The following is an 11,007-nucleotide window of genomic DNA, read 5'->3' as shown; positions in this document are numbered from 1 at the left end:
AATCCTACTTGGGATTCTCTCTCTCCTCTTTTCTCTGCCGCTCCCCCTGCAGCTTAGCTCTGGGGCACGCCCACTAATTGTTGGAAATTGCAAAGCCCGTCTAGGGGTATCCCTAATAAGGATGCAGCAGTCGCCGAGAGGGATCATCAAGCTGTCTTATAACAGCTGCATGAGCTTGGGCGAAAACCATGTTTTCTGCTAGCTTTGCTGTAGGCTTTATCTGTGTCTCTCCTCCCAGCCTGACTGCTGGGCTGCTCTTTTCTGTTTTAGTCTGAGCTGATTTTTACTCTTTCAGACCCAAACAGGTTTTTCCTCTTCCAGCTGCACTTATGAAATATACATCTGTGTGTACTTCTGTCCTGATATAAAGTGTATTTCTTTTTTTTTTTAATTTTTGAGAGAGAGCACGAGAGAGGGAGGGGAGGGGGGTGGGGGGGTTGGGGACCGAGGCTCCAAAGCAGGCTCTGTGCTAACAGCAGCGAGTCTGATGAGGGGCTTGAACTCGTGAGCCTTGAGATCATGACCTGGGCCAAAGTCAACCGACTGAGCCACCCAGATGTTCCTAAAATGTATTTCCTACTATGGGGTCGGGGGAAAAAAAAAAAAAAGAGAGAAAGAAAGAAAGAAAGAGAGAGAAAGAAAGAAAGAGAGAGAAAGAAAGAAAAAGAAAGAAAGAAAGAAAGAAAGAAAGAAGAAAGAAAGAAAGAAAGAAAGAAAGAAAGAAAGAAAGAAAGAAAGAAAGAAAGAAAAGAAAAGAGAAATCCACCATCTGGTAAACTCCCCAAACTTTGTAATGTCGTGGCACGTATAGAGAGTGATTATTTGTTCAGAACAAATAGTATCTGTCCTGCTCGCTAGGGCAACTGCATGATGCTTTCTGGGCCTTCAGAGGTGACCGGCCACCACGGGGTTGTCCTACGGCGAAGGGAGCAGTATGTCAGGCATACTTGGGCCCTAGTTTAGCGCACCACTCAAGAAGCTTCCCTGGGGGGTGGGGGGGGAAGCTCCTCCTTGCTGGAGATCAGGAGGGATTACAGCTCAGCAGAGAGCGATCATTTCTGGAAACAAGCAGAGCCTGTGTGGACTCGAAGGCAGAAGTCTGAGTTCTGAGACTTGGGCCCAGACATGGGGCGCTTTGCTGCTGACTTGGTTCAGCAATGAATTGCCCTCGAGCCCCCCAGCATGGGTGCTGGAAACCACTGGCCCCTTTCACAGTTGGGAGATTCTAACACTATGTTCACGTGTCATGCATTTATTTTATTATTATTATTTTTAAATATTTTATTCATTTTTAAAGATTTTGTTTCTAAGCAATCTCCACACCTAACTTGGGCCTCGAATTCACAACCCCGAGAACCAAGAGTCGCACGCACTACTGACCAAGCCAGCTGGGCGCCTCGTGGTCATATGTTTTCATTAAATTTGGAAAAGCCAAACATTGAAGCTGGACTCAGCTAAGCCTGCTATCTCTTCTCCACTCTGACTTCCTCTTCAACACATTTCCTCTCCTGTCCAGAGGCCTAACCATGGCCACATGCTGTGTTTTCAGGATTGTGTATTTTAGTTCTCTAAGCAAGGCCTCCAAAAGCTTTAGGCCCCACAAAACCTCCAGTTGCCTCTGTGACCAATCAAGTTCCTCAAAGGGTGGGGGGGATGGGACCGAACTGGTTCCCCACCTTCCCTTTTATGGTCCTCAAAGCTGCCATTCTTGCATACCCTTTACTGGGTGGATTTCGCTTTCTTTTTGAAATTTGTTATTAATATTTAGAATGTGCACAACAAACAATTAAACATTACAAGGAAGTAGACAACAAATGCACAGAGTCACCAGCCTGCCCAATTCCCCAGACCCATGCCTCAGTGGGGTAATCCAAAAACAATGCCTGGTGGTTCTTTCCAGAAATTTTAGATCTAGATCTAGATCCTAATTTAAATACGAGCAGAAGCTTTTTTTTTTTTTTTTGAAGCATATTTACACACCCGGTTTGTGCTTACACTTGATCTTAGCCAAAAGGCCGAGAAGTGATTATACACCAGTTTGTACTTAACAAACTGGCAATCTTTCTGTATCTGCACATAGAATTCGCCTTCATTTTTTTTTTTTCAAACAGCTGCATAGACTGTATGTGCCAAAATTAATTTAACTACTAGGGCAGAGTATATCATGCCCATCATGCAATCATTCTTGCACGTGTCCTGCAAAGTCCCACCTGCTTCTGCACAAGTCTTCACAGAAGGCCAGGGGCACCTCGGTGGCTCAGTCAGTTGAGCTTCCAACACCTGATTTTGGCTCAGGTCATGATCTTACAATTCATGGGATCAAGCCTGGCAATCAGGTTCTATGCTGACAGCGCGGGGCCTGCTTGGGATTCTCTCTCTCCCTCTCTCTCTCTCTCTCTCTCTCAAAAATAAACCTTAAAAAAATAAAATAAAATCAAACTCTGATCCTGTAAGATTAATGATGCACCGCCGCGGGAGGAGTGAGACCCCCTGATTCCTCCTTAAGATCCACTCAGAGGTGGGGGTAGTTTTCATAATAACTACAGCTGCCCAGTGGACGCCGCCCAGCGCTGGGTCCTAAGCTGAGATGAGTCAGCTCTCTTTTGTAAGCCATATAATGGGGCTGCCGGTCTCGCTTTATGCCTAGTTCCATTTAATTACTGTCTTGTTTAAATCTTCCAGCTGGGACGCTGCTGGGCTGGCCCGACTGTAAGCTAGAACATTCCAGGAGTAGCAGCGCCACCGCGAGGCCAGCTCGGTGGAGGCGGCCAGGAGGTGCGGTGGCTACCGCTCAGAAGGTGGGTTTGGCGGAGGCGTCAGGTCTAGGCATCGAGCCCTCCCCCCGCACGGACATTCTCACCCCCAACTCGGAGAGTGTGGGTCTGACTTCAATCATGGATGGAAGTTTTTCCTGGCTCCTCTCTGCCAGCCCGCCACCATGTCCTGGAACTGGGTCCTGCACTCATTTACGAGGCTAGGGACTACCCTAATCCGGGGCAAAGTCAGACTCAGGGCTCCATAAATGTTGGGTGAATAAAGAGGCGCCAGCAAGTGGCTGTTCAGCGTTCCCCACACCAGGTTTAGATTCCTATACCCCTATTAGGTGAGTGTGCACTGTTGAGCTCAGGGCCTTTATGATAAATTCCCCTGTGGCGTGTTCAGCTGTTCATTCTGGGTCTCTTTGAAGACGGGATGGCGAGTGGGGAACGCGCAGGCCGCTGAGTCAAGCAATAAAGGGAGTCAACCCAGGCCTACGTTTTGGGAGACTACAAACTCCAGAATCCATCCTTCCACTGGCGTAGAGAAAGGCCGATTGAAGGAGCATTGCCTTCTGGGAACTGTAGTCTTCAGCTTGTTTGTGATGCAGGCGAAGCTCGGAGGGGAGGGGGAGTGTGAGTAAACTATGACCACGTGACGCTCGAGATCAGGTGGTGGGGACAGCCTCCGCGCAAGAGCTGTGATTGGCTGACTCTAATACGAACGACGCCACTAGGGGCGGGCGCTAGGGAGGCGCAAGCGCACTGCGTTGGGAGTCTCGGGACCCTTCTCCGAGAGACTATGGCGCTCAACAAGAATCACTCGGAGGGCGGCGGAGTGATCGTCAACAACACAGAGAGGTGAAAACATTGCGGAAGGATCCTAGAGGAACGAAGGGTGGGAGTGGGCGGCGGGGTGGTGGGGGATAAGCCCGTGAAGAGGGGAAACTGATGGGGTGCGGTGGTGGGGGGGTAACGGCTGGAGGCGGGGCCGGCGGGAGGAGGGCCGGTCGAGGAGGAGGTTGCGATTAGCCCTCGGGTGGGGGTGGGGCTGCTGGACGGGGACAGGGCTTGGGGAGACAGTCAGGGTCCCGGGGTCGTTCTTGAGCCCCCTTCCCAGAGTCGATGACTTCAAGAGATGGGAACAGCCTTAGACAAAAATAATTGCCGTTTACTGGGCGTTTACTACATTACTACGTGTCAGGCCCTGCTTCTCTCCTATCTTATTTAATATGTAAGTACTGCGCGGCAGAGCATACTGTTATACACGTTTTACACGTAGGGAAAGTGAGGCACGGGGAAGTTGAGTAACTTGCCTGAGATCACAGAGCTGTAAATAACCAAGATGGGATTCCAGGAAAGGTGTCTTTACTCTGAAGTCAATAGGTTTAACTATCAGTATGTAGCCTTTTAGTATATTCCAGAACTGCTGAGTTTCCAGATGAGAAACTGAGACCCAGAGGTGCCGTTAAATAGGTAGTGCTTGTCAAATGTCTAACACAATTCCCGGCACGGTGTCCGTCCTTGTCTGCTTCTTTCGAATGCATGTTGACTTGGGTTACTCCCAGAACCGAGGTCTCCCAACTTAAGAGTTCTTTCTTCCCACCCCTCCCATCAGTTCTGTCTCTCTCCCCATCTCTGGACCTCTCAGTGGCTTCTCTCTGGCTCCTTGGGCACTGAGAATTGGATCGTCCAGCTTTGGTTGAGCTATGCTGACTCTGAAATGCTTCTTGAAGGCAGAAGGCGTTTAGGAGGAGTCTGAGTCACCAGAAGAGACTTGGTGCGATCAGAGCTTTGTAGCCTGCTAAGGCCAGCACCCAGAAATGTTTGATGAGTCAGGAGAAAGCCTGGGGTGCTCCCAGCCTCAGAATACTGACTTCCCCTCTATCTTACGTGCTCAGGTCTGCTGGACCAGCCTGTTCCTAGTAATGACCTCTTTTCTCTGAGTTGTCCTTCTCTTTTCTGGTACTAGTCCTCTCTCCCACTTAGCCCTCCCCAGTGAAGAAAGTTGTGGTATTTGGGAGGAAGGGGAAGACAAATGGAACCATGTGAACTTGGATCTTGTTATCTTATAATCAGAGAAATCTCACATTGTTCCCAGTTTGTAAGCTGTCTGTGTGAGAGCCAGTCTCCGGCCCGGAAAAACACTTTTGATGCCATTTGGTAACATCTCCTGGGACTATTTTTCTTTCTTTCTCAGTGGGACTTTGTGGGATGAGAATGTATCTATCCTGCTTGGGCCTCCTACCTGGCTTAGGGCTCCATTCTGCTAAATAATAGTGTGCCTTGTTTGCAAAAATGCTTTGGCCTCGTTTCCCCAAAAATTGCGTATACAGTAATTGAAGTTTAGTGTTTAAAATTTCATGTGTAAAATAGCCTTGCTCTTTTAAGTCATGAATCCCTTTGAGAGTGATCAAAGCCACAGATTCTCCGAGAAAAATGCATGCGCACCATCATCTCAAGGGCTTCGTGGCCTAAAACCCCAGCCAACCCAGGTCTGGAAACCCAGCTTTAAAGGAACCCTGAAGTGAGCCCTTTGGGGATGCATAGAACCACGTCTTAAAGGGTTTGTGTATTAGGACTCAAAAACAAACCAGCGAAAACAGAAAACACCTATAATAAGGACTCAGAAGAAAATGGGAGAGTTAACCCAGGTAATCTAACCTGATTTGAGGGATTACGGGGTTAAGGCTTTAAAGCCCTCAGCTCCCCTGGTGTGGTCACCTGGGGGTGGGGGGTGTGCGCGGCTTGGGGAAATTCTGCAGACCTCTGCCGTGCTCCTCCCTTCCAAGGCTACATTAATGGTTTCCTTGCAGCAATGTCAAAACAGAGATGTGACACGCTGGACACCTGCCTACCAGGGGGGTGCAGTCCCTGGGGAAAGCAGATCATGGCTCCAGACTGGCTCATCAGGGCCTTTCCTCCTTTCTTATCACAGCATCCTGATGTCTTATGACCATGTGGAACTTACATTCAGTGATATGAAGAACGTGCCTGAGGCCTTCAAAGGGACCAAGAAAGGCACCGTCTACCTTACCCCTTACCGGGTGAGTTGCACAGTGTGATGGTTGGTTTGAAAGCTTGTGTTTCCTGGACGCTGATGGGGGTTTTAGGTCAGCCTCGTGAGTCCAGTGGCCTCCGAACCTGGTGAATGTTCGTTCCTCACTCCCCGTGTTTCTGTCACATGCTCTTGGGCGCTAGAACCATCAGACTGCTTGTGCAGCTTGAACTGACCCCTGGGTGTTGACTCCATGCAAATTGCAGATCTTTTGCTGTAAAATCTGTGTGTTGTTGGGTCAGTCCCCGCTGCTGGGATGACTGCGGCCTGGAGTAGAGGCTGTTGTTACTTTGATTTCCGTCAGAGTAGCCCACGAGGCCTTTGTGTACATCCAGAGTGACAAATGTGGTAAACAGGATACAGTAGCAGGGCCACAGCCTCCAGCTGGGCAGAAAGCCCGGCAAAACCCTGCAGAGCGAGAAGTGCCAGACTGCGGAATGGGCCTTGGCCTGAGAATTACCCAGGCCGACTCTGAGAGCCTTCCAGAGAAAGACAAATGGCCATTCTTGAAAAAGGTTCGCTGCCTGTAGCTACCACGAGTTAGATTTAAAGACGGTTGGAAGCGGGGCGTAGCTTCAAGTTTTTATCAACGGGCCTTGGCAGAGAGACAAGGGAGCCTCAAAACCCCTTTTCTGTCATCTTCAGCCACAGATGGAAGTCACGGGTTTAAAACAGAGGGTTGTCCCGAGTGCGGGACGGGAAGCTCTTGCTGCTCTTTGGGCAGCCCCCTTCTCCCAGGACCTCACCCCGTCGGGCTACACCTCCCCGCTCTGGAAGCCAGCGCTGCCTACCCCTGCCTCTCTGCCCCAGCGCTCTGCACTTTTGTGCCACATCCGCCACCCCCTCACCACCACTCAAACGGCAGAGCGGTCTGTTCCTCTCACACACGCTGTGAACGGCGTCTTTTTTCCCACGAACACCCACGTTCGGCCTCCAGCCAGGCTGCACGTGGGACCTTTCACTTTCAGAGTGCTCTCCAGAAGCTTCGTCGGTTCCGAGCGCCCTGGGGCTGCTGGGCCCTGGCCGGGGGAGCAGACCCCTCACGCACGGGAGGTGCTAGCTGAGGGGGGCTTCGGGCCATGGGGTGGGTGCTGATGGCTCCCGTCCTCTCTGCCTGCAGGTTGTCTTTCTGTCCAAAGGAAGGGATGCCATGCAGTCCTTCATGATGCCCTTTTATCTGATGAAGGACTGTGAGATCAAGCAACCTGTGTTTGGTGCAAACTACATCAAGGGAACGGTGAAGGCTGAAGCAGGAGGTGGGTGATGAAGGCTCCGGGCCGCGGATGGGGCTTCCGGAGAGGTGCTCTGCCGCGCCTCTGCTAGACGTCCCCTTCGGACCCTTATCACCCCCTGGCCTTGTCCTCTTCCTGGCTCTGGATTAGCTTCCACGCCCAACACCCAGGCTGCCAGTTGTTCAGCAGAGGTGGCTTTTGGCCAAGGGCTAGGAGATGCTGGCATTAAAGGTAGCAACTCCGATCACATTCTCAGAGCAAAATCAGCTATGTCACTGAAAACTAAGAAGAAAAATGCTTATCGTGACCTGGGGAATGTGTGCAAAGTTTAGCTGTCAGGTTCTTGGGAAGGGCCTTTTCCCTGGAGCCAGGAAGAGCGAGCTGTCTCTCTGCCACCAGAGACGCCCTGTTTGGTGGCCGGCTTTTGTGCAGACACCAGAGACTTCTTTGTCGAACTTGGCCTTCCCCTCACACCCAGCCAGGTGGAAGCTTGGTCTCTAGGCGCTCACAGTTCCCCTCTGGCAGAAGCCAGGTTCGAGGGGCCAGGGGTCCATCCTTAGGCCCCTCAGGAGGGGAGATCTGCTCTGAACTTGAACGTCACTTGTTGCTGAGTGAACCTGTCCCAGGGAGGCTCGTGGGGGTGGGAGGCTCTAGGGCTGATGGACTTCCACGGCTGGGGGTGGGGTAACAGGCTTGTTCCAAGAGAGAAGAGCCGCCTCTTCCAAAGAGCGAAGCAGGCACGGGCAGGAGGCGGGCACTGCAGAGCCACCCCTTGCCCCGCAGGCCACCAGGTCACTGGCCAGAGACCCCAAGAGAACAGAGAGCCGTCTCTTGAGGCGCTTGAGGCTGTGTTCTTTTCCTGAGCTGTTGACGCAATGTTCCCCTCCCAGGTGGCTGGGAAGGCTCTGCGCCATACAAGTTGACCTTCACGGCAGGGGGAGCCATCGAGTTTGGACAACGGATGCTACAGGTGGCATCTCAAGGTATCAAGGGTCTGAAAGCCCCCGGGGCGAAGGACACACTGACACGCGTGGGTTTAGTTTGTGCATTTGACTTGGTTTACTTTTTATTCTGATTTTTTAAGCACTAGAGAGAGAAAGTCTCTGGGCCCCGGGGCCCACCGGGGCTGGGAATTGAGAAGAAAGCTTGTAATTAGCATCACTCTGGCCTGTACCTCGAAGGCTGGGTTTGCCCTGTCTGGAGCAGGTATAGGACATCTTGACAAAGCTCTTTGGACCCAAGGACATTTTACTGTGGCCTCATAAAAACAAACATGAAACCCAACCTTTAAGCTACCGTTAACACTTGAAATCCCCAAGGGTTGTGCTCAGCAGACATCCTGCCGTCGCCCCCAGCCTCACCCCGGCTCCGGCTGGTACCCCATCCCCGAACCTCCCTCTTTCTGTCCATCTGTCCTCTGCCCACCCCTCCCCCCTGCCCTTGACCTCCCCTGCCTTGGCTCTGACCTGTCTCCCCATCCAGACCCCTCACTTCTTCCCTGACCAAGGCTGGCTCCAGCGTGGGTGGGGAGTGGAATGGGGCGGGGTAAGGCATGTCTGCTGTGCACATTCCAGGGACCCTGCAGCTCCCCTCGGTAGGCGACACTCATTTCTCTCTCCCCTTGTACTTATAGCCTCCCGAGGTGAAGCCCCCAATGGAGCCTATGGGTATTCTTACATGCCCAGCGGGGCCTATGTCTTTCCCCCGCCAGTCGCCAATGGAATGTACCCCTGCCCTCCTGGCTACCCCTATCCACCGCCCCCACCTGGTGAGTGTGTCCTTTGCTGCCCACCCGTCACCCCACCCACCCACTAACCACCCCACCCAGGCCAGGGGGTTGTAGAGGGGAGACTTGTTCTTCAAGCTGCTTCAGGACTAATTGAGAAGGTGGAGAGGCCCGGGAGCTGCCAGCTGAGGGGCTAGGCTGCTCACTGGCCCCTGTTCCTCTCTTGCCGAGCAGAGTTCTATCCAGGACCCCCCATGATGGACGGGGCCATGGGATATGTGCAGCCCCCACCACCGCCCTATCCTGGGCCCATGGAACCTCCGGTCAGCGGCCCTGATGTCCCCTCTACCCCTGCAGGTGAGGCCCTAGGCTGCTAGCAGTCCTGGGGGGCCAGCCCTCCCCTCTCCGTGGCTGTGTGGAGAGCCTCAGAGAACAGTTAGAGGTCGGCCGGGAGCCCCACATGGTGAATGACCCCGAGCCTTGGACTAGTCCCGAGGACTAGCAGTGTGGTTGCTCCTGGGGAGGGTCTAGATTCCACCCTCATCTCCAGCCTCTTCCCCGACTAGCCTTGTGCCCCGGGGCTGGGAAGGTCTCCCTGTATCGTCTTGTCGTCTGTAACCGCATGGTGGCAGTACCGCCTGGCGGGATCATGGGGAGAGAGGGGTAAAGGAGCTGGAAAGGACCAAACTGGACCAGGCAGCACTAGCTGCTGGGGGGGTGACGCCTGGCGGGGGGCATCTATCTCAGTACAGCTCCAGGGACAGCTGGAAGAGGGGAGGGCTTGTCGCTGGGGCTTAGCCCAAGCGTGTTTGTTCTCGCAGCTGAAGCCAAGGCGGCAGAGGCGGCTGCCAGCGCCTATTACAACCCGGGCAACCCACACAACGTCTACATGCCCACGGTGAGCAGGGCCCATGCGCGGGCGGCCAGATGCAGGGGTTTAGGGGTGGGAAGACCTGGTCTCGTGGTGAACCTTCTAATGCGATCTTTCTTCCTTCCTTCCTCAGACCCAGCCTCCGCCACCTCCCTACTACCCCCCGGAAGATAAGAAGACCCAGTAGACCCCTCCCACCCCTGCTTCCCACCCCTCGTCACTCTTCCCTTCCCTTCCTCTTGGGGCTGAGACTGGGGTTCGGGGGGTGATGGAAGGGCCTTGTTCTTCCTCCAGGTGTGATTATAAAACACTTCCCAAGGACTGGTGTTGAGGGAAGGGGGGGCCCCCCTGACTCGGGAGCCGTGCCTCCCGGCTTCTCAAGCTATAGCTCAGAGCCCGCTCAGTCGGCGCCGCTCAGTCGTGCTTCCCTCTCGCCACGCCTGGGGCTCTGTTCAGGAGCGTGAGCGTCCACCTCGTTCCCGTCTTGCTCTAGTAGTTTCTTCCCACGGAGACTCTCTGGCCACCTCCTGTACCGCAGTCCAGCTCCCTCGTTTTGGAATCCACTTTATACCCGGCCTCGTGAACTCCCTCAGACCAGCCTCGCGTCTTCCTGAGGGCCCCTGCCAGGCCCCCCTCACATTCCCTCCACTCTGGTCTGTGCCTAACCATGGAAACCGGACTGTCAGCCCACATTCCAATCCCAGCCAGCCTCCAGCCCCGGTCACGCTCTTCTTCCCCTCCCTGTCCTGTCCTCGGTCGTCTGTCGCCACCGCTTTGTGACTTTTTGGAGCTTTAACGTGAGCTTCCGGGGGGTGGGCCGCCTCAGGACCAGGCCGCCGCGATGGGGAGAGAGCCCACTGCTTCCCTCCGAGTGTTTCTGGCATTTGTTTCCCTTTGCCTTCTCTCTTTTCTCTCTAGAAGGGGCTTCTCAGACTGGATGCATGTTCATCCATCCCATCATGCCATTTGGGGGCTGCTGGGTGGGCTGGAACAAAGGCCCTGACCCCTGGGGCCTGGCCTGAACCTGTGTGCTGACCGTGACCTCTCACCAGCCCCTCACCCTGCCCTCTTCCCTTTAAGCTTCATGCCTAATTGGTGATATGCCCCCTGGATGCACTAAAATTTGCTCTCATTTGCTTCTGGACTGGCCGTGAAGTGAGGAGATGGTTATTTAAAGAGAATTCCCTATTTATTTGACAAAAAAAAAAAAAAAAGAAAGAGAAAGACAACAACCAGTTAATATATTAACGTGAAATAAACCCTGTTTGCACCTTGATTTGTTTGCTGAAAATGTGAAGTAGTAAAAATGAAGTGACTGGACCTGTCTGGCTCTGTGTGTGGTGACCAGCGTGATCTCTTGGGAA

General features: G+C 53.2%; 1 protein-coding gene across 3 annotated transcripts; it reads left to right on the top strand.

Annotated features, from left to right (window-relative positions):
- The first annotated feature begins 3,261 nt into the window (after positions 1-3,261).
- Positions 3,262-10,963, top strand: WBP2 (WW domain binding protein 2). Of its 3 annotated transcripts, none has more exons than XM_007091272.3 (8): positions 3,262-3,617; positions 5,695-5,803; positions 6,935-7,070; positions 7,937-8,029; positions 8,680-8,814; positions 9,007-9,129; positions 9,594-9,670; positions 9,777-10,963. In XM_007091272.3, the coding sequence occupies exons 1-8, from the start codon at positions 3,559-3,561 to the stop codon at positions 9,828-9,830; spliced, it is 786 nt and encodes a 261-aa protein (XP_007091334.1). In that variant the 5' UTR covers positions 3,262-3,558; the 3' UTR covers positions 9,831-10,963. The 3 variants fall into 3 exon arrangements, with proteins under 3 accessions (XP_007091334.1, XP_007091335.1, XP_042823443.1); XM_007091273.3 differs by lacking the exon at positions 3,262-3,617 and adding an exon at positions 3,803-3,990; XM_042967509.1 differs by lacking the exon at positions 3,262-3,617 and adding an exon at positions 4,608-5,410.
- The last annotated feature ends 44 nt before the right edge of the window (positions 10,964-11,007 follow it).

The sequence above is a fragment of the Panthera tigris genome, chromosome E1 (assembly GCF_018350195.1).
Source record: "Panthera tigris isolate Pti1 chromosome E1, P.tigris_Pti1_mat1.1, whole genome shotgun sequence".
Classification (NCBI taxonomy): domain Eukaryota; kingdom Metazoa; phylum Chordata; class Mammalia; order Carnivora; family Felidae; genus Panthera; species Panthera tigris.
The sequence above is the reverse complement of the archived record's forward strand: the minus strand, read 5'-3'. Positions and strand labels throughout refer to the sequence as shown.

Coding starts and splice junctions, on each gene's coding strand:
- WBP2 (XM_007091272.3), top strand. CDS start 3,559: ATGGCGCTCAACAAGAATCACTCGGAGGGCGGCGGAGTGATCGTCAAC. Junction 7,071..7,936: donor GGTGAAGGCTGAAGCAGGAG/GTGGGTGATGAA, acceptor TTCCCCTCCCAG/GTGGCTGGGAAGGCTCTGCG. Junction 9,671..9,776: donor ACAACGTCTACATGCCCACG/GTGAGCAGGGCC, acceptor TTCCTTCCTCAG/ACCCAGCCTCCGCCACCTCC.